The 23,524-nt window shown below is 46.0% G+C and overlaps 1 protein-coding gene across 1 annotated transcript in view; it reads right to left on the reverse strand.

Annotated features, from left to right (window-relative positions):
- Window positions 1-8,459: 8,459 nt before the first annotated feature.
- Window positions 8,460-23,524, reverse strand: part of slc25a21 (solute carrier family 25 member 21) — a 158,298-nt gene continuing 143,233 nt past the window's right edge. Inside the window, exons 7-11 of the mRNA XM_063184594.1 lie at window positions 23,355-23,462; window positions 21,887-22,051; window positions 16,691-16,872; window positions 11,408-11,460; window positions 8,460-10,086 (exon numbers count right to left, since the gene is read on the reverse strand). Coding sequence (XP_063040664.1) covers window positions 10,025-10,086; window positions 11,408-11,460; window positions 16,691-16,872; window positions 21,887-22,051; window positions 23,355-23,462 — 570 coding nt within the window. The 3' untranslated portion in view covers window positions 8,460-10,024. The remainder of the gene's footprint in view (window positions 10,087-11,407; window positions 11,461-16,690; window positions 16,873-21,886; window positions 22,052-23,354; window positions 23,463-23,524) is intronic.

The following is a 23,524-nucleotide window of genomic DNA, read 5'->3' on the forward strand; positions in this document are numbered from 1 at the left end:
CTTGTGTGGACCATCTTGTAATGTTGTCAAGGAGTGCTTTCCTCATTGTGTTGACGTCTGGGTGTGGTGTATTCAAAAACACACCCATATAAGGAAATACGAATTCTAACAACAACAAAAAAATGCTATTATCAATTGTAAAATCAGATTTAATTATTCACATTACAAAGGATAATAATCACAAAGACATAGAATAATAAAGCATACACGCTTTGGTTTCTTCAAGTATGTGAGTGAAGAAATATGCAGAAATATGCCCTAAACAATACCAATATTTTGGATCACTGACTACACTTTGACACAGCTAATATTTTGTAGTTTTTTTATGCAGCTCACAGCAGAAACAAAACATATAAAATATGTTTATAATATAAAACACATTAAAGTACAAAATCCTAAGAAGATAGAACACATATGGCGGCCATGAGAGGCCATATTCTATGAGCTGTTCATAGAAAGTAAAAATCTGTGGAGAGTCTTATCTAGCAGTGTGTCTGTTCTATTGGGGGCTATTAAGTGTAATGCATGCTGATGGTATTCAGGGCTGTTGGTATTCAGGATCAGGGTCTGCTTTCAAGAATGAAAACATTGAGAATATTAGGTTATTCTTATTTCAAAAAGTGCCAAAGTTTTAGCCTCACAATTTTCTTTAATCAGGCCTGACAATGTGATACACTATGGTGATAATAATAATATAGACCTTTTTAAATAATCTCTCTTTAAACTGACACCAGGCATTCAGCTGATTTGCCTGTGGTGGGGCAAGGTGACCTGGCTGTTGACACAAGGGCTGAATATCGATGAGAGCCTGTGTCTACAACCACGGCCAAGCCGACCACAGCGGCAAATACACAAAATTATGCATACTGTACATCTGCACGCGCGCACCTTTGTTTGCCTTCCAAATGATGCCCAAATGAGTCGCCTCTAACACCTGAAACAAATGCTGCTCAAATGATGCGACAAATGATGCTCCAATTTAATCATTTTTAAAAAAATGATTTCATCGTCATCTCACCACCTGATTATACAAACATAAAAGAATTGGGAAAAGATACAGGCAGTGGGCGGAAGAGCAAGGGCTGAATCTGTGTCTATGCGAGGGTATCACTAAAGCCTCCGAGGGCGCTTAAGGAAAAAAGAGCCTCCTAATTTGACTTGGAAACCTCTGCGCCTCCCTCTCCCTCTCGTCTCCCCCCTTCACCACTGGCTGCGGTGGTCACGGACCGTTGCTCCAGGGCTGATGGCACCCCAGCCTGCCGGTGATGAAGCGCGCTCGCTGCACTACACACACACACACACACACACACACACACACACACACACACACACACACACACACACACACACACACACACACAAGGGCCGTTGCAGTCTACTGCTCTGCTTGGGTGGGGGAAGGATACAGTAGTTGGAGTGAAAAGGATGGGATAGGATAGGTGGGTGCTTCCCAAACCAGTTTATTGTCTTTTTTTGTATTACTGGCCCAGAACTCTGCAGCTGTATATATGCGAATACTGATAACCGTGTGAAAAGGGGAAATGAAAGAAGGGATGGTTGAAAAAAAGTATGGCTGCTTGTCTTAATGTTTCGTTTTTCCACTGAAATGTTCAGCTGATTTTCTTCATCAATTCCTTATGCGACTGACAAAATACTCGTTTACAAATATTTATCCCTGCTGTACAGGTGAAAATGGGTCTGATTCTGATTCAAGTACGGTTAATGTTAAAAGCGTTTACTTGAAGGTATACTGTTCAGACTCATTCACCTTAATTTGCTGATGAAGGCTGCCTTGCACATAAACAGTTGTGTGAATCAAACAAGTTGTGCCTTTGTGCACTGGGGTCATGAAGCACAACTTGCATGCCCTGTTTCGAAGGTCTATACATGGATGTGTGACCAATTTATTTTAAAATATACACTGTGAAGGACCTCCATATTTTTTTCAACCATGGTCCATGTACAAAAATGTACAACAACATCTGGTATTGAAGTTATTGTTTCTTATAAAGACAATTTTTAGCATTGTGGCCTTTTCCAAAGGCACGAACATTCAGACAGCCAAGCACTTCAGCCTAAAAACAACAGGCAAAAAGAAGAGGAACGTGTAGCATGTCAAAGGCTAGCTCAGCAGCACTGTGTCGTGGGCTCTGACACGTGTGCTCTGTCGTGGCACACGTATGTGTGTGTGTGTGTGTGTGTGTGTGTGTACAAATATGTGCACAGCAGGGAAGTTTGTATATATGCACATATTTTCAGATTGGAGCAAAAGGGACCCTCACCTCAGTGTTAGCGGTTGCGTGTGTGCGTGTGTGCGCGTGTGCGCACGTGTGTTCACATAATGCATGCTTTGCAGGGGGAACGGGGTGTCGTGATGGGCTAGTATGTGTGTGCTATGTCGGAGGGTGGTTCCATGTTTGTGTGTGCGTGTCCATCGCGTGTGTATGTGTGTGTGTGTGTGTGTAAGGATAGGGATTATGTGTGTTTCTGTTCCACAGAGTATGATTGAACAGGCTTTCCTGATAATTCCTTCATGCAATTCACTTTGTTTTCTCATGGTCTACCATTTGCCTAAGCACATATTGGAGCGATGGCAAAATTTGCGTCAGGTCAGACGATGATGTGGTGGTAGCTTCTGTGTTTTGTCTGCACAATAGCGACCTTGATTCAACTTCAGTATATGACAGCTACATTAATGCACAAAACATGCAGTGGTGACCAAAATGTCAGACACCATGGCAACTAAGATCTAACATTGATTTTTTTTTCTGGAAGAATATTATTGCTTATTTTGTTATCCACATGGAGACTTTGGGTAATTCTAGCCAGTTTGACAAAGGGAGCGAAAACATATATGACCTAAATATAACGTATAACATATATGCCCAGGTGATCAAAGGACAGGACATCTTGATAATTCAAACATTTCCTGAAGCCCATATAGCGATATGTTCTTCTCACTGTAACACAGCGTTACTTTACTCGTCAGAATGCTGTTGGGAGCTATTGATGTGCTGCTACATGAGAAGGTGTGTGTGTGTGTGTGTGTGTGTGTGTGTGTGTGTGTGTGTGTGTGTGTGTGTGTGTGTGTGTGTGTGTGTGTGTGTGTGTGCACACGCTTGTATGCAAGTGTTTTGGGGGTGGGATTGGGGCAGGGGCGGTGGAAGGGTTCCCCTTAGTTGCTACACCCCTTTATCTCGCAGCCACTCTCCACGGAGCAAAAAAAGGAGTGGTGGGCTGGCGTTGCCGTGACGGTGGGTGGGTGGGTTGGCGAGTTGGTGAGTGCGGAGGGGCTGGGACAGGCAACATGTGTTTGGCATTAATGACGGCGGGCGGAAAAGTGGAGAGAGCGGGCGCGCAAGAGAGAGAGAGAGAGAGAGTAGAGAGAGATCCTGACTCTTTGCAATCAGCTGTGGGACAGCAGGAGCATAGAGCAGAGTGGAGCAAAGTGGAGTAAAGTAAAGTGAAGTGGAGGCTTGAAGACTAAGTAGAGTAAAGTAGCAGACAGGCAGGCAGGCAAGGAAGGCAGGCAGGCAAGGAGGGCAGGCAAGCAGGGAGTCAGCCAGGCAGGCGAGCAGGGCAGTCAGAGGAGGCTAAACTAAGCAGGCAGGCAAGGCAAGCAGGCAAGGCAGGCAGGCGAGCAGGGCAGTCAGAGGAGGCTAAACTAAGCAGGCAGGCAAGGCAAGCAGGCAAGGCAGGCGGGCGAGGAGGGCTGCAACAGTGCAGCACTGGCCACACTACTGCTGCGGAACATGCAAAATCAGACAGGGTGACTAGAACCAGACTGTTTACTTCTGCATCAGAGAGAGAGAGAGAGAGAGAGAGAGAGAGAGAGAGAGAGAGAGAGAGAGAGAGAGAGAGAGAGAGAGAGAGAGAGAGAGAGAGAGAGGTGAGTGAGTGAGTGAGTGAGCGATCGAGAAAGAAGGAGAATCCAAAGAGAGAAAGAGTGAGGTATAAAAAGAGAGAGAGTGTACAGAGAGAAGAGGGAGGGAGAGAGGGAAGGAAAAGGTGGAAAAAAGGGCTGAACTTAACTTTGCACAGGTGAGCTGGGGCTGGGAGCTGAGGTTGGCTCTTGAGTGCCTGAGCTTTCTCCAGGGAGAGAGGCAGGCAGGCAGGCACACACACGGACACATCTGGCACAACCAGTCATTTCTGCCAGCCTACACACACACACACACACACACACACACACACACACACACACACACACACACACACACACACACACACACACACACACACACACACACACACACACACGTCAGGAGCAGGTCCAATACATGCACAAGATAATACATTACAAAGTCCCTAATGGCATTCAATCATACAGACAGGGGTTTTTATTTAGAAAAAAGAAAAAGTATGAATGTAAGTGAGTGAGAAACTTTATGTCATATTGATTCCTCACAGACATTCAAGTTGAGATGGAGAAATCACTGAAGGGGGGGTTCTGTGGCTCGGTCATAATATGAAACTTCATGTCACCATCACTTCAATTCAATTCAATTCAATAACATATTATTCCAGACACATCACAATACAGTAAAAAGTAAAACAGACCAAAAAAAGAAAAGATTTTCTTTTACTTCCATTTCTTGATTCCTCATAGTGATTCTCAAGTTTAGGAGGGCAAATCACAGACTCGATGACTCTTTACTTCCATTTCTTGTCAAAACTTTATTCCATCCATCCTGGTCATTCACTTATTGGTCAAAAGGGAGAACAAAAACAAAGGTCGACAGACCAAGTCTTAAGATTGTCTGTTGTTTCAGACACATACAAGTTTTATCCTTTACCTGACATGTTTTGACGGAGTAACTTCAGTCTTCATCAGAGGGTCACATGGATGTTGATGTGCGACATGCTTTAAAATCAGCTGAATAAAATCTTAAGACTTGATTTAAGAGTAAGACATAATGAACGTTATTCATCTAAGGTCAACAGTCCTTAGCTCTGTCCAAACACTCGAAAAGCAAAACAGAAATGGTTTCTCACCGGCCACTAGAAAGGTAAACAGACTAACTCTCATGCATGTCACTAAAAACATTTTTTTTGTTGTTGAAATATACACACTATATACACACACTATCTGAGACTTGAAAAAAGATGCAGCAAGCCAAAGTCGCGCGTGTGTGTGTGTGTGTGTGTGTGTGTGTGTGTGTGTGTGTGTGTGTGTGTGTGTGTGTGTGTGTGTGTGTGTGTGTGTGTGTGTGTGTGTGTGTGGGTTACAGCTCTTACTTGAGAACTTGAAACCTTGTGTTAGCTGCCTCGACATGCACCTGGAGCAAAACAAACTCCACATGCTACGATGCCTAACCACGGCCAGAGAGGACACATTCAAAACAATGCTCCATTAAAACACCTACCTGCTTTTAGACCCCACCTCCACACACACACACACACACACACACACACACACACACACACACACACACACACACACACACACACACACACACACACACACACACACACACACACACACACACACACACTTACCTTGTGTGTGCGTGCGTGTGCAAGTGTGCATATATGTGTATTTGTGTGTATTTGTGTGTGTTGGGGGGGGGTCCTCATATAGTGTAAACACCTGTGTGTGTGTGTGTGTGTGTGTGTGTGTGTGTGTGTGAGAGAGAGAGGGGGGAGGGGTGTCCTCATATAGTGTAAACACCTGTGTGTGTATTTGTGTGTGTTGTGGGGGGGTCCTCATATAGTGTAAACACCTGTGTGTGTGTGTGTGTGTGTGTGTGTGTGTGTGTGAGAGAGAGAGGGGGGGGGGGGTGTCCTCATATAGTGTAAACACCTGTGTGTGTGTGCGTGTGTGTGAGAGATGGGGTCCTCATACAGTGCAACCGTCTGTGTGTGTGTGTGTGTGTGTGTGTGTGTGAGAGAGAGGGGGGGGGGGGGGTGTCCTCATATAGTGTAACCACCCCTGTATAGATTCTTGACCCTGACTCTTCCTCTGGACCTGGCTAGTGGACTTTGGCCTTTTGGTGGCTATACTGCACTTCTCATTTTCATTTTCAATCACTGCTGCTGGTCTGTGCGTGTGTGAAAGTATGTGTGTGTGTGTGTGTGTGTGTGTGTGTGTGTGTGTGTGTGTGTGTGTGTGTGTGTGTGTGTGTGTGTGTGTGTGTGTGTGTGTGTGTGTGTGTGTGTGTGTGCTACATGTTTATGTGAAATGTGCAATAATGTGTATTAGGTCTTTGTGTATTTTTGTACATGTAAACTACAAGTAACAGACACCTTAATCTATATTTATAAAAATATTGTAAAACATTATGCTCGCCCACTCACACGTGATACACCAACAGATCTGCACGCACACACACACACACACACACACACACACACACACACACACACACACACACACACACACACACACACACACACACACACACACACACACACAGTGTCTTAAGTCCACTGACAAGCTAGGCTTCTCATTTAGTATTGTATCACTCGGCAGCTCTGTACGGGAGGTGCAGTAACAGCAGCAGCAGCCAGACAGAGGCGACTCTAGGTGTAGCTGGGGCCCCAAGCCAAATGTCAAAGGAGTGAACATTTGAAAGAAATTTGCCACTACTGTAGCAAAAGTGTGAGCTGTTATTCACCATCCATCCAGGGGCCCCAAGCGGCTGCCTGCCTGCCTAACCTGGTGACAAGAAGCGCCTCTGCAGCCAGGGCCCCTGCGGCTGAGCGAAGCGGAGCGGAGCCGAGGGGAGGTGAATAGAGCTAGGATGGGCTTAGCCGAGTGCTGCTCCCAACAGCTCGCTGACACTTTACAAATGGGCCAGCTCCACACCTGACTGCAGACAAGACAGCAGACGTGATAAATGATAGCAGGGAGACACGGTGACGGAGAGAGAGGCAGGGAGAGAGAGAGAGGGAGGGTGTACTTCTGTGTGTGGGAGTAAGAGAGAGAGAGACTGAGGGAGGCAGAAAGAAAGGTAGAGAAAGAGAAAACGGGTGCATTTGTATGTGTGTGTGTGTGTGTGTGTACACATGCGTATATGGAAAAGTGAAATAGAGAGAGGGAGCAAAATTGGAGAGGAAGTGAGATAGAAAAAGAACACAAGACTAATCCTACGGAATATTATTTGCATGAGCATCTGAAAGATGGGATTGCTCAAAGTACAAATGGTTTATTAATGGTGTGTGTTTCGAAGTAGCGCTAACATTGTTCAGAATTGGAGTTTTATGACTGATTCACAAAAAAGTATGCATGAATGCAAAACTAAAAAAAGAACAGAAATGTTAAATGTGTGTGAAAGTGAGAACATGAGAAAGTCAAAGAAATGAGACACAGCGAGAGAAAAAGAAAAGGAGAGAAAAGAAAAGAGAGCGCTGTGCTGCGTGGAGTAGAATGTGTGTGGGATACGATACGTTCCGTTCCTGGCTGCCGTATTTGCATTTCTCTGTTTTGTTATTTTAGCTTGATTTCTACACTGTGTCGGTAGGGCTGTTCCACTGTTGCCATGGTGACGCCGCTGATTGGCGGCTGGCTCTAGGCTTAATGCAGGCTCGATGGCTGACAGGTATGCTGACAGCGCTCTCTCTCTCTCTCCCTGGGAACAAAAGAGAAGCAGGGAGAGAGACAGAGAGAGAGAGAGCGAGACTGCCACACATTCACTTCTTCACCCTCTCTTGTTTTTGCAGAGATAGAGACAAAATATCATCACACACCCAAATATACTCCCACACAATGAAACATGACACAGATACTTACACACACACGCACGCACGCACGCACGTACACACACACGCGCGCGCACACACACACACACACACACGCGCGCGCGCACACACACACACGTGTGTGTACACACACGGACGCACACGCTCACACACACACACACACGCTCACACACACACACACACACACACACACACACACACACACACACACGCTCACACACACACACATACACACACACTAATAAAATGCTTAAGTGCACACGTCGTCATAGGAGTCAGCACCACGAGTAACTATCAGGTAAATATCTGTTGCGAACAAATATGTTTATTTAATTCATTGCATCTCTTGACATACCAATCTGCTTCACAGCTGCACAGTCTGCTGTTGTATTGTTTTGTGCAGAGCCGGAGAAAAGACGTCAGACAAACATACGCACTTACGCACAAAATTTCATCATACAGCCATGAACACAAAGACATGACATAAAGACATGACAACAAACATGACATGCATACGTACACAGAAAGCATGCACGTGCACTTCAAACACAATATCCTGTACTCTCAGAATAACACACACACACACACACACACACACACACACACACACACACACACACACACACACACACACACACACACACACACACACACACACACACACACACACACACACCGATAAAATGCGTAGGTGTACACCGAAATGCCAGTCATTGTTGAAATGGCTTATATTGTCAAATGAGTCAGGAGCAGAAGTGTCAGTTAAAAATCTGTCTGGCAGGAGGTATTTTATTTCTTTATTTCATCAGTTGACATGCCTGTCTGCTATAGAGCAGATCAGCTTAAGACATCTGAGACATTTCTCAAAAGAAATCACATAATAGGAGGTAATTAACTTACAAAAACCTACAACTGAAAATACTGCAGTGATCAACATTTCCACGGTCAATTTCAATCGTCTTACTCGCAACAATCCCCTTTATCGACTGTTAATTTGTTTTTACACACAGGAGGTTTCTGTTCCAAAGGCACTGATATGCAATACAGGAAAAAAAGAAACATTGTATTCCAAGACAGGAACAGAAACATATCTTCAACTCTTAAGAGAGAGACAGTGTGGAGAGTCCATGCTGCTTTCCTTACCCTCTCTGTTATGCCCCCTTCAAAAGGAGGAAATATGAACCATAAAAATATCATTAAATACCGAATGAAAGAAATGAGTTAACAACACACAAGCCCTTGATTGGATTTATAGGTCAAACCAAAAACTGGTACACAAATTTATGACAGAGACTGGAAAACCTCAGTAACCTTCAAAAAAACAAAAAAAAACTCTGGGCTGCATTCCCAGACATGCATTAAGTTGAAGATCTGGATTAAATTTAGTGCTCGGTGGACAAAATCTCCAATCAAAAGCAATTCGGCAAGCGACTTGTCCCTGAAAAACTAGGGTTGGGCGAAATCGAAAGTTTAAAGGTTTTAGCGCAGAGAGTTTTTTTTAGTGTGAGAATTAGGAAGGGGGTCAGACCATATCCATGAGTAAAAACTCCTGTCCAGTCTTGTCAGTGGAACTCTAACATCAACAGCTGCATTGCGTTTCAATCGGGCCCTTGAAATCTTATGCCTCCAGGCACAGAGACCTCACATCGAAAATGACAAGGGTGAAGTAATGTGCATTTTGCAAAAAAGACCAATTAGGTCAGACTATAATCTTAAAATGTTGTGTAAAAGACTGTTCAGTTTGTTAATCACCTGATTTATTATTTTAAACGTTTACGCTGCCCGAGGAGCTGATGAGATGTGCTGATATTGCATAATAAGGCAGACCCAAAAGGTCACTTCACTTGTGTGGGCAGTTTGTAATTATCACTATCATTATTTTATCAAAACACTACAATAAGAGCACTCGATAATTGTGGACATGTGAAACTACTGGCTTTAGAATAACACTGTACAGACTAATCTACTGTACTGGCAGGCTGTACTGGCTGTATATGTCCATATATCCATTCACAACCAAAAGGATTTCATGGTCCCTATGAGAAATGAACAGGATCTGATGTGCGTTTATGTATTCAAAGGTATTTAGTGCGTTTGAAGTATTCCCTTAACTAAAGGGGAGGTCTTTGAGTAGATGACAGGGTCCCGTCCAGCTTAGAGGTACCTCTGGTGGGGATGCTGGGTTGGTAATGGAGATGGAGATGGTTGGGGTTGGTCACAGGCAGCACAGTCTTGGGGGACTTGGGGGACATGAGTGAGGCACTCCAAGGAGCCCTGATCTGATCTCTGGACCGTGTGGGACAGTGTGGAGGTCAGTGTTGGTTCAGAAGTTCTTCTGCAGCCACTTGGAGACATACTCGTACACCAGTAGCATCACGGCACCTCCTGCAGGGAGAGAGGGAGGGAGAGGGAGAGAGAGAGAGAGAGAGAGAGAGAGAGAGAGAGAGAGAGAGAGAGAGAGAGAGAGAGAAAGAGAGAGAGAGAAGGTAGGTAGAGAGGAGGTAAATGTTGAGCTTGTTTGTCTCAGCAGTTGCACATGCAGCAGCCATGGCTGTGACGCAAATTGCATAAAATGATGTACAGTATACTATGGTATCTCATGCTTTGCTGCTTCTGCATGAGTACAACGACAAAAAATCACCACCTGACATTGCATCACCAAGCGTTCAAGGCTATTTTTCACGGGTTTAAGGTCGGGATACCTGGGATTCCTAAGCAAATGAATGAGGCATTCATCGTAAATGTGCATGATAGGACCAGTTCAGTCAATTTCAATATGCTGTTGTGTTGCTCACGCTACCCTTGACTTGTCAGTACCCGGTGATGCCACATTTTTCGGCTAAGCCCTTTCCGAGATATGAGCTATTCTAATGGGGGCAGCGTTTGTTTACATTTAAAAAAAAACATACACAACATATACACACACACACACACACACATACACACACACACACACCACAAAATTAACATTAACAAATTAACATAAAATTAACAATTAACATACTGACTACTCCAAATATTTTCCCAAAATGTACCGCTGTTTGCTAGTTGTCTGCTGATGTTGTATAACCTTTCGGATGTTTTTGGGAATAAATAAAAATGTTTTTTGAAACCTAAACAAAGCGCTGCTCCCATTACAATGACCAAGACCTCGGAAAAGGCTGAAGAAGAAAAAAAAACTCAGGTACTGACAAGTCCAGGGTAGTGTGAGCATTACAACTGCATGTTGAAATTGACTGAACTGGTCCTTTAAGCCTTGTGTCATAACGGTAAGCTTTTGGAGGCAAATACTGTATATTCTCCACAGGTCTTTCTGTAACATTCAATTTGGATAGTCTCTCCACATAGACATTACAGATGATTTCTTGATATTCAGTTCCATTTTGTTTATCGTACACTGATCTTTTATTACAGTCAAATTCAACACTCAACACAGACAAAACATTTAACAGATGGTTTAGTAATCGCCTCAGCATCTGTAAACCATTGGTATGGCCATATATCGACCCATTGAACAGTAAAAAAACAAACAATGCTTGAACATTACATTTCCTACTTCCACTACGTTTTTACCTTGTTGGAAATGTTACAACAAAATCCTTTTCATTCTCTTGAAACAGCCCATGGAATAATCCAAATAAACAGAGCAACTTCTTTCTACCCCTCCCCTCCCACCAGTCCCCTGTCCCACCAGTACTCATCCTACCTGGTCCGAGCCTCATGATCTTGGGGACCAGTCCTTTATACAGCGCCAGGTAGCTGCACAGATAGGGGAAAAAAGAAAAGCATGAAAAACAGACTCTCAAAATGGCCCTGTGTGTGCTCATCCAGCTCATCCAGATACATAGGGCGACTTTTGCCAGTCATTGTCATTGTCATTGCCAGTCATTGTTGAATTGTCAAATGAGTCAGGAGCAGTAGTGTCAGTTATCTGACTGGCACGAGGTACTTTATTTCTTTATTTCATCAGTTGACATACCTGTCTGCTATAGAGACGTAAGACATAGCTGACATTTGTCAAAAGAAATCACATAATAGGAGGTAACTAACTTACACAAACCTACAACTACAACAACCCACAACTTACATACTGCAGTGATCAACATTTCCATGGACAATTACAATCCTCCTGCTTGCAACAATCTCCTTTATCGACTGTTAATTTGTTTTTACACACAGGAGGTTTCTGCTCCAAATGCACCGATATGCACTACAGGATTAACATTTTGATCGTCAAATGCTGCAAAGTTGTGCAATGTGTTTAGTTTCACAATGATCATTTCAATTTAACCTGATTTATCCAAATAACATCAAGAGTTAAGTTAATGTCATTGTGCCAACATGGCTCAAAATGTTCTGCTACTGAATGTATGCCATCTATTCATGTAATTATAATGAGCTTTTTCATCACAGACACCATCAAAAACATACACATTTGAAGGTATAGGAAATCTACCTAGCTTCTATACTATTTGTAATCAGCTCAACAATAGTAATAGGACTATTGATTATTAATTGACTGCCGGCGATTAATACAGCAAAAGTGTAATTTTTTATTGCAACTGATTGTACAGAATCTAATTTCTCCTTAGCGTTCACGGTATGCACCTTGTAACATGAACATGACCAAGAGATGATCACAAGTATAGCTTAAAATGTACTGTACAATAAATGCCATAAGCAGCTATTTTTGAAGTGTTTATTCAGCAAGCATTTGTTCTTCAAATAACTTTTGAAAACACTGGTGATGGTTTGAGGGCTGAAATGTTAGTTGGAATAAAATTATTCCTTTTGAAATGGACAGTGCGTGAGAGTTTCATCATGTTGCAAGACTGTGTAGATGTGCTCCGTCTGAATTCATGCTACAACGACAAACCAGCAACACCACCAAATGACAGTGAACATGGACAGAGAACCTTAGCCAAAACATCTCTCTCATGGGTCTCTGTCAGCCAGGTGTGACTTAATTTGCAAAGCAGGCAGCATGACTGATGAGACTGACTGGTGCCACGCAAAGGACTCCTGTGTCCACGGCAGGTGACAGCTTTCGCTGGGCCCAGGAAAAATTCATCTGAAAGTGCCTCCAACCCAAATACTGTATATGCAATGCAATGGGGACCAAGTTCTGGAACCCCTATCTCCCTGGGCCTGGGAAAACATATCCCTTTGTCCCTCCCTGTCGACGGGCCTGTCCGTGCCGGTAGTGTAGTGCAGTGCAATGTGGTGTGGCAGAGGCTCAGCTATGCCCCGCCAGTTGCCTCTCAAAGCAAAGTTATCTCGAATCGTTTGGCTCTTACAGTTGGGAAAGGGGCGCATCCAAGGCTAATATGAGCAATCTATTCAACTGGCCTTAAATGGAAGTCTCTAGGAACGGACATACTGAAAGCGTTTTAACCTCGTTTGCACCACTGCGACACAATCAGTTACATCTCACAAGGTCTCCCAACTTCTGAACTTCTGAACAGTTGAGGAGAGGCAGTTGGAAGCTGACATGCTGTAGTCACAAAATTGTAGTCACAACTTGTCAATTTTTCATTTGATTTGACAAGTAAACGCTATTTTAAAATTCTTTTAGTTTGACCCTGTGCTCGTTTATTTAGCCAGGGGCAAAGAGGTTGTTGTAGCTGATTTTTTCCACTGTGCTCTCAGCTGTGAACAAATACTAGGAGCTTATGAGACAAAACTGATTTTGACTGCTGTTGCGGCCTTCAATAAAACATTAGTACTATATTTTTGACTTATATTGTTTGCAGAGCATTCAGTGAATCTGCAGTTCCAATAAAGCTACTTACCTACTTACCTACGTACATTTACCCATTGAATACATTAACCATTCAGTAGTGCATGTTAACGAAACCTACGAAGTGGGTCTTTGTGCCGTATTTTGGTTTTCTTTGAACTACAATTTGAGGCATTCCAGGTATTTTCTCATAACACTCTCTGTCACAAAGCACTCACTCTGGCAGCACGCCTCTCTATTTATACACATATTTGCCAGTGAGTCTGTGCCTGGTTAGCTACCTTTTTAGTACTTCTCAGTCCACTGCCTCCCCCTTTTCCTCCTCATTTCCAGTCTCTCTCTCTCTCTCTCTCTCTCTCTCTCTCTCTCTCTCTCTCTCTCTCTCTCTCTCTCTCTCTCTCTCTCTCTCTCTCTCTCTCTCTCTCTCTCTCTCTCTCTCTCTCTCTCTCAGGTAGTGGCATTAGGCGTGTGTTGTTGTTCAGAAAGGTACCTGCTGTAATATGTAGCAGCTGATGGGGGATGAGAGGGGGAGGGGGGGGCGGTGGTGTTACTCCGTGAACTGTGGCGGTGGCAGTGGCTGGCATTGGCGGCGTCAGAAAGGGAAATGGAGTGAAAGAGAGAGTATGAGAGAGAGAGAGAGAGAGAGAGAGAGAGAGAGAGAGAGAGAGAGAGAGAGAGAGAGAGAGAGAGAGAGAGAGAGAGAGAGAGAGACTAAGAAGAGGGAAGAGAGGAGTGAGCGAGCAGCAGACAGTGAGAGAGGAAAAGAGGGAAAGAGAGTGAGGAAGAGGGCAGGAGAGAGTGAGCCACAGTGAGAGGAGAGAGAGAAGAAAAAAAAGGAGAGAGGGAAAGAGAGGGAGCTGGCCGCGGCGGTTAATAAGGGCCCGGCTCTGCTTCCTCCTGCCCCGCTGTCTGATGAGCCTGACCCGCCGCGCGCCTCGTTAGGGCCCCGCTTAACGACCTCTCCCACTGGGGCCTCTAATTAGCGGTGACTGGCTCGCGTTAGCCAGCGCTGGACAGGATGGGGCAGAAGGGGCAGCACCTTTCAGCAATCACCCACCACCGTCCAGCCCCGCATACCACCCCACCACCACCACCCACCTCCGTACAGCCCTGCCTAACCCTCTTAACCCACCTCCATCCAACCCCCCCCACCCACCACAGTCCAGCCGCGCATACCACCCCACCACCACCACTATCCAGCCCTGCCTCGCACCCCCCCCACCCCATCCAAAAAACCCCACCCACCCACCACCGTCCAGCCCCGCATACCACCCCACCACCACCACCCACCTCCGTACAGCCCTGCCTAACCCTCTTAACCCACCTCCATCCAACCCCCCCCACCCACCACCGTCCAGCCCCGCATACCACCCCACCACCACCACCCACCTCCGTCCAGCCCTGCCTTGCACCCCCTCACCCTCACCCCTATCCACCACCATCTAGCCCTGTCTAGCACCCACCCGTTCAACCACCATCCAAGCCTAAGCACCCCAACCACCCACCCGCCCAACCACCTCCGGCACCACCTAACCTACCTACCTCACTCCACCCCCCCTCTACCCTCAGCAACACACCCCACCAGCCCTCATCACCATCCAGCCTACCCTACACCGCCTCCCTGCATCACCACCACCATCTACCCCCAGTAACACCCACACACACACTTCCACCTACCCCCATTTAGCCCTGGCAACAGTCTCCCTCCCACTACCCTTCATCACTACTACGTTGTTACCTACTTCACCTCACCTCCCCTCAACCTACACCACCTAACCTAACCCCTCCCAATGAAAGTTTTTAAAAAGAGAAGACGAAGGGTGTGTGGGGTGTGTGTGTGTGTGTGTGTGTGTGTGTGTGTGTGTGTGTGTGTGTGTGTGTGTGTGTGTGTGTGTGTGTGTGTGTGTGTGTGTGTGTGGGGGGGGGGAGGGGGTGAACATAAATAGCACTCAAGAGGGCAGCACCCCGAAGGCGCCAGAGTGGCCCTAATAATAAGAAACGGTGCGCAGCTCCCAATTTGAAGACTGCAGACTGGGCCCACTCAACAACTCCTGACTGACTGACTGAGTTCCTGACTGGCTGGGACTACAGTGACTGCAGATCTTGCACGCTCGTGCTCGCTCGCGCTCGTGCTCGTGTTTTCTCTCTCTCTCTCTCTCTCTCTCTCTCTCTCTCTCTCTCTCTCTCTCTCTCTCTCTCTCTCTCTCTTTTGTACTCTCTCTCTCTCTTTTGCTCTCTGTTTCACACTCTCTCTCTCTCTTTTGCATTCTCTCCCTCTCTCTCTCCTGCTCTCGCTCCCTCTGTTACTCTTCGCCCTCTCTCTATCTCTTTTGCATTCTCTCCCTCTCTCTCTCCTGCTCTCGCACTCTCTCTTGCTCTTCGCCCTCTCTCTATCTCTTTTGCTCTCTCTCTCTCTCAGTCTCTCTCTCGCGCTCTCTCTCTCTCTCTCTCTCTCTCTCCCTAACTCTCTTCTGCTCTCTTTCTCTCTCTCTTTTGCGCTCTCTCCCTCTCTCATTTGCGCTCTATCGCTCTCTCTCTCCCTCTCTCTTTTGCACTCTCTCTCTCTCTCTCTCTCTCTCTCTCTCTCTCTCTCTCTCTCTCTGGACCAGCCTCCACCCGCCTCTCTGTTTACCTTGGTGGGTCTCCAGGACTTCTGTACAGTAGACACGCAACCTGTCAAACTCTTCACAGAAAGCAGAAGCCTTCGTGTTCTCGTGGAAGGTGATCAAAAAGGGACTTTAAAAAACCCCTGGACCTACCGATGATCACGAAGTGTGTATGTAGTGTGTCAGAGACGTGGGCTGGTGTGTGGTGTGTGCTTGTATGTACTGTATATGTGTGAGTGAGAAAGGGAGTGTAAATGGAGAGAGACTTTTGTGTGTGTGTATGTGTGTGTGTGTGTGTGTGTGTGTGTGTGTGTGTGTGTGTGTGTGTGTGTGTGTGTGTGTGTGTGTGTGTGTGTGTGTGTGTGTGTGTGTGTGTGTGTGTGTGTGTGAGAGAGAGAAGAAGAGCAGGATAGTGATTGTGTGAATGTGTGAGTGTGTGTATCTGTGTATGTGCGAAAGAGACAGAGAGAAAGACAGAAGATGAGGGAGTGTGTGTGAAAGTGTGTGTTTACTCAAGCCTTGTTCATGTATGCCTGTGTTGAAATGGCCGTGTGATCATGTATGCCCGTGTTGAAATGAGCGTGTGTTCCTGTATGCTTGTGTTCAAATGATGTGTTGTGTTGTGTGTTGCATGCCCTCTCACCCCTCCTCACGGTACACCAGGGCCATGCTCTGGAAGCAGCTGCGGTACTTGATCTCCCCGGGGACGGGCTGCGGGCCCTGGATGCGGCTCTTGGCCACGTCGAACGGAATGTTCACGCAGGACGAGATGGTGCCCGACGCCAGGCCAATGGCGAACTTGCGCAGGAACTCCAGCCGGGGGTCCTGAGGAAAAGAAGAAGAAAAATGTTAATACTCATTTGTTGGATTTCACCACCAGTTCATAACATACAACATTTAGAGTAAAATATTTCTCCTCTGCACGAGAAGGGAGCAATCCCCCCCGCACAGGGTCCAGTACAGTCCAGTATTTCCTGTATCACATGTTATCTACGACATGGACATGTCATCATGATATATCTAAATTTGTTCGTTTATAGCCACAATCAATTGTCTTTTGCCAATACAAATCACATATTGGGCTCTATACATATCGTGTTTTTAAGGGGGTTGAAACACTTAAAAAAAAAATGTTTAGGGGCTTTTATGCCTTTATTTGACAGGACAGTCTGAGATGGTGACAGGAAGCGAGTGGGACAGAGAGACGGGTTGGGATCGGGAAATGACCCCGGCCGGACTCGAACCGGGGTCCCCGTGGGCATGTAAGCCCAAATGTGGGGGGCTTAGCGCGCTGCACCACAGCGCCCCCGGGGCTTGAAACACTCAAGAGGCATATCTTTTAATTATTTCAATGTCTTTGCATGACCAGCGCATGTGAAGAACTTGACAACATAGTTGACTTTCGACAGTGATCTTTTTAACTTGACTACTGTGCAAAAAACATGCAAGTAAAATGATGATAAAGATGGATCAAGACAAGGATGTATCAATAAAAGAAGGGTAAGTTGTTGCATAAACTACAGACTATTAACAAAACCTGGACTTCAAACAGAGGACAGTGAAACAGCAGAGCATGAGATCAGAGACCATCAGAAATTAAATGCTAAAATGTACAAAAAATCCTAGAAAACACGAGTTCTAAGAAAGGTAGATGGAAGAGAAAGGATACATCACTAAACGAGAGCATAATGTTGTATAAACCACAGATCATTAAAGCAACATTTGACATAATGTTTCACCCCAAAAAATAATTTAGTGTCTGATGAACTTGCAACAACACTTGGTTGGATGTTACTTCTGAACTGGTGTTACTGCCCTGAGCTATAACCACACTAAAAGACTTGAGGAGTGGACTTGGTGTTGCATTAATATGTAACAATTGAGTCGAGTTAAAGGCCTGCAAATGATAATTATACTTTGGGGAAGAACCCTGTGCTTAAGTGTACATGGTGTGCATACTTTCCTTGTGTGATAGAGACACACGCAAAGAAAAGAAAAAGGCAAAGAAAAAAAGCGAACAAAGAAACGAGGAACAAGATGGCACACCAACAGGCAGGTTGGTGCATTGAGGCCAAAATCACGAGGAAGACGCAACATCTGTGAGGGACATAAATACAGAGAGAGAGAGAGAGAGAGAGGGAGGGAGAGAGAGAAAAAGGGAGAGAGAGAAGGAGGGTGGGCAGCGGTAGGCTGTGCATACTGTATGATTGCAAAGCTGGCATGAAAGCTCTAATCATTTAATGGTGGCAGAGGAGGCGTGCCAGGAGGGCAGGGGAGGGGATGGTGGGGGTGAGGGGGGGATGGAGAGCTTCCTGACTTGGGAGCGGCGGGCCTCTCTGATTGGCTGGGTGTGGATCACATGTCCAGCAGGGGGCAACGGGAGTGGCTGCGCGAGGCATATGGGGACAATTTGGGTAATTGGCCAGTGACTCGGCACAGGGGTATTACTGTAGCCCAGAGAAGCCACAGCTCCGCACAGCTCTGACAGCTAATTGGCCAGGATATTTTTTACAAATGACAGGACCCGAAAGCCGGGGCCGGGCCTTTCTCAAAGCTTCGGACACCCGGCGCGGCGGACTAAATCAACAGCTAATTCTACGCCTTGGAGGACCCTGTGTGCGCATTTGAGGATGTGTGTGTGTGTGTGTGTGTGTGTGTGTGTGTATATGTGTGGAGGGGGGGGGGTGCCTGGGAGTGAGCGAGTGAAGGAGTGTGTGACTAAGTGTGCGTGAGTGTGCGAACGCTAAGGGTCGAGCAGAAACACGCCAGCACGTCAACTCCCGACACACACCAATCAGCGCTCGCCGACTTGTTGTTAACCATACATCAAATTATGAAATCTTTTACCCGCCGCCCCCTCCTCCGTTAAAATAACAGCTAATTAATCTCCTTCTCCCTCCTTCCCTCTCTCTCCCTCCCTCCCTCTCTCCCTCCCTCCCTCGCTCTCTCCCTTTCATTTTCTCCACCCCTCTTGTAGTAATATATATAGTCATAATGTGCCCTGTTCGCTGCTAATATATTGGCGTGCAGTATTTTCGCTGGGGTCTCTGTGTGCGCCGCGTATGGCCAAGAGGAAAGAGAAACCTGTGGAAGAAATGATTCATCAATCTTAACTGGATTAAGCTATCTCAATGTGCAGCGGCCGATTACTGCCCTGGAAAACAGGAGTGCCTAATCAGAGGCTCGATCCTGAGGGAATACCTCTTCAAATCACCACCACCCCCAACTACAACATCCCAACCCGACCCAACCCAACCCCCACTCTCTTAAAGAACGAGAGAGAGAGAGAGAGAGAGAGAGAGAGAGAGAGAGAGAGAGAGAGAGAGAGAGAGAGAGAGAGAGAGAGAGAGAGAGAGAGAGAGAGAGAGGACTGGACAAAAAAAGCAAAAACGACATGATACAGCAATCAAAAAAGCAGATTGTGAGTCATTTCCCCCTAAACAGTAAATGACTGGCCATTGCAATGACGGATGTCTCAGAGAGTGGACTTGACCACCTGGAAGTCACCGCTCATCTCCTGAGTGGGGCCAGTGAAAGAGAGGAAGAGAGAGTAACAGACAAACGGACAGAAAACGAGTGAACGAGAGAGAGAGAGAGAGAGAGAGAGAGAGAGAGAGAGAGAGAGAGAGAGAGAGAGAGAGAGAGAGAGAGAGAGAAAGAGGTAGAGATCTGGGGGGATAGAGAGACAAGTTTTAACTTGTGCTTTCAACTGTAAAGAATAAGGTGCCCCCCCCCCTCCTCTACTTCCCGCCCTTACCAAATAATACCGCTGTCTGCTTCCAATTAGTTCATTTGAGCTAATCTAATGCTGCAGTGTATACATGTGGAGCCGCGCACATGGTAATGTTTCCATTAAACAAAATTAAGCTTTGTTTGGAGGAGTACCCTTCCCGGATGTGTAACCCAACCCTTGGAGGATATTATGGAGGCAAACAGAAGTGGCATTAGTGAGTTTGATCTTACAAGCTCCTTTCCTCAATCTAGCCGCCCTTACCTCCCAACCTCTTCTCTCTCTCTCTTGAACTCACTTACTCTCTCTCTTTCTTTCTGTTTCTGTACAGCCTTCCTCTCTACCTTCCTCCTCTACCCCTGTGTGTGTGTTTTCCTCCCTCTAGCTCTAGCTATATCACTACTAATGGGAGTTTGAGTAGAACGTCCTTTGATTTTGGCTGAGCGAAACCAAGTGCTCTCGGTTTGCTTGTGGGCAGACTTCAGATGAGCTCCTTGCCCCCCACCCCCCAGACCTGCCAGTATACGGGTTGCATACAGGGGGAAAGACCTCTATGAGTAAGCAACTTATTTCAAAGTTTGTGATTTCAAAGTTGCTAAAAGACGTACTTGAAAGGAAACAACATATTTCAAAGGTAGCGCACAGTGTGATGTTTCAAAAACACTAAACGAATTGCATGGTTTTGACGTAGGTATGCATGAGTAAGAGCAGGAAGCTAATTTGTACAGCCTTTCAAAGCTTTGCCACTTTAATGACAAAAGCTATGAAAACAAACCATGAATTCTTGAGCACTAGTCAGCAAATCTATTGGCTACTTTCCCTTCCAAATTTATTTACAAAGCTACTAAGTTACATGAAACACGTTATGTATGCTCCTCAAAACATATGTGCTACTGTGCATCAAATAAAAAGTCACAGTGATGAACATTCCTGTGAGATGTAGGATCACTGCCATGCTAATTCTAGCATGTGGCTAGAGTTCCTGCTGTGTTGCCATGGTCACAAAGCGTCAAGACAGCCATAGCATAAAATGTCTCACCACTCTTGCCACTGTAAAGCCCAGTGATGTCAGAGCTACAGTCCTTATTACTCCACCCTGACTCCATATCCTCCAGAAATACTGGTACACATTCAGGCTGGTCTAGACAAAACAACCTTATGTATACAGATTAAGCGCCAGGGTAAACTGAAGCAGGCACGGCACACAGTAGGGGCTGGGCAGGGACTTGAGGTGAGCAAACAACAGGATTAGCATGCCAGCCACGCTACGAGGGCAACCTTGTCGCTAAGATTCAGGTTCGACAGGTGACTCGATCTATTATGAAGAAAAAGGCCTTCGTGCAGAGTAGACACGAGCAGTAAGACTTATTTGTCCAGGGATTTCACGAGTAAGCATTGCCAAATACCAGAGAAATGCATGACCTTGGCTATCGTCACTGTGCCTGTGCCTGTGCCTGTGGCTATGAACGCGAGTAACATCACAAAGATTATAGTAGAGAAGAAATGGTAGAAACAGTACTGGAGAAGAGAGAGGAGAGAAGACTGTAGTGGAGAATATTGATACCTTACTAATCCCAAAGGAAAAAATTAAGGACTGGTGGTGCAGCCAAACCTGAACATTGAGCTTGTACATTGAGGATTGGTAACTAAGTTGGACATGGGATCAGGAAAGAGCAGCAAGGTAAGGACTGTCGATTAGGACATGGAAATAACTTTTCCTTTCAGTCTTTCATCCGAAGAAAAACTCTTATGACTTTATAAGACCAAAGACATAAATAGGTCTAAGTAACTGTGAATTGGTCACTGTGCAGGATTTTTTTCTCTACCTTTCAGATTTGTGATATGTGTTTTATCTTTTTGATCATTTCCGGCAAACACAGCAGAGGTGTGCAAAAAGTCACTCTTCTCAACATTCCAAACTAGGACTGTGAGAGAGTCAGAGAGAGTGAGAGTGAGAGTGAGAGAGAGAGTGTGTGTGTGTGTGTGTGTGTGTGTGTGTGTGTGTGTGTGTGTGTGTGTGTGTGTGTGTGTGTGTGTGTGTGTGTGAGGGAGAGAATGAGAGAGAGAGAGAGAGAGAGATAATGACAGAGAGAAAAATGTTCTAGTGACCTGGCTGGCGGGGAAGGCGTCCTTGACATTGAAGTAGAACCCGAAGTAGATCATGTTGAAGACTCCGTGGCGGCCCAGTGTGGAGGTCAGGCCCTTGTTCAGGCCACGCAGGCCGAAGCCGTCCGCGTTGATGATGCGTCGAGCCTGCCCTAACGTGGAGGGTTGCTGCAGGGATGACAAGACGTCACAGAAGCAGGAAGACAGACAGACAAAGGCAGACAGTGAAGGAGAGAAGAGACAGGGAGACAGCAAAAGACAGAGACAGAGAAGGAAAAAGAGAGAAGGAGAAAAAAAAGACAGATTGAGATGCAGTGACAAACAGAGATAGAGATGAAAGAGAGAGAGAGAGAACGACAGCAAGAAACAATGAGGGAAAGAGAGAGAGAGAGAGAGAGAGGAGAGAGACAGGAGAGAGAGAGAGAGAGAGAGAGAGAGAGAGAGAGAGAGAGAGAGAGAGAGAGAGAGAGATGGAAAGACAAGGAGGGAGAGAGAAAGAGAAAGATCAAGAGAGGTGATTGGTGAAATGGTTGAGTAGAGGTGTTGAAAGGAGATATTGGGGGCAGGGCATGAGGGAGAGGGGAGGGAGGGTGTGGAGTAGAGTACTTTTATTAATAATGAAGGAAATGATTAAGGTGACTGTCTGCTTACATAAATACACAGATACATGAACAAAGACCTAAAACACATTGTTGTCCATTGCAGTAAACATATAACACACACTTGCGCACAACAAGCAGCCCTACAGCAGCTCACACACACACAGCCACACACACACACACACACACACACATGCACACACCGTAAAAGTCCTGGTAGGGGAGAGTGTTGGACACAAAAAGGGGAGGTAAGAAACAATAAGCTGGAGAGGAGAGGATGAGTGAGGCGGGCAGGCCACACTGACAGCACTTGTCACTTGCCACTCGGTGTGTTTGGTCAGGTTCTGCTGAAATTGGCAGGTGGTTTTTAAACTGGCCGTTTAGTTTACATAAGCTATGAGAGTGGGCAGTATGTGTGTGTGTGGGGAGGGATTAGTGCCTGCTGTGTGTGTGTGTGTGTGTGTGTGTGTGTGTGTGTGTGTGTGTGTGTGTGTGTGTGTGTGTGTGTGTGTGTGTGTGTGTGTGTGTGTGTGTGTGTGTGTGTGTGTGTGTGTGTGTGTGTGTGTGTGTGTGTGAGTGTGTGTGTGTGTGTCCGGTTAGAGTGGGGGGTCTGTGTGTGTGTGTGTGTGTGTGTGTGTGTGTGTGTGTGTGTGTGTGTGTGTGTGTGTGTGTGTGTGTGTGTGTGTGTGTGTGTATGCGTGTGTTTTTGCATGTTCGTGTGTGTGTGTGTGTGTGTGTGTGTCGGGTTACTGTGTGTGTGTGTGTGTGTGTGTGTGTGTGTGTGTGTGTGTGTGTGTGTGTGTGTGTGTGTGTCGGGTTAGTGTGTGTGTGTGTGTGTGTGTGTGTGTGTGGGGGGGGGGTGTTCTTCTCACTTCTTTGAAGGAGTCTCTGTTGGCCTGCAGGCTGACTTTCACCACCTCGAACGGGTTCACCACCAGCGCCTCAGTCAAGCCGGACCCCAGACCTGCCACTGACAGAGCCTACACACACACAGCCACACACACATACACACACAGCCACACGCACGCACGCACGCACGCAC

The sequence above is a fragment of the Engraulis encrasicolus genome, chromosome 19 (assembly GCF_034702125.1).
Source record: "Engraulis encrasicolus isolate BLACKSEA-1 chromosome 19, IST_EnEncr_1.0, whole genome shotgun sequence".
Classification (NCBI taxonomy): Eukaryota; Metazoa; Chordata; class Actinopteri; order Clupeiformes; family Engraulidae; genus Engraulis; species Engraulis encrasicolus.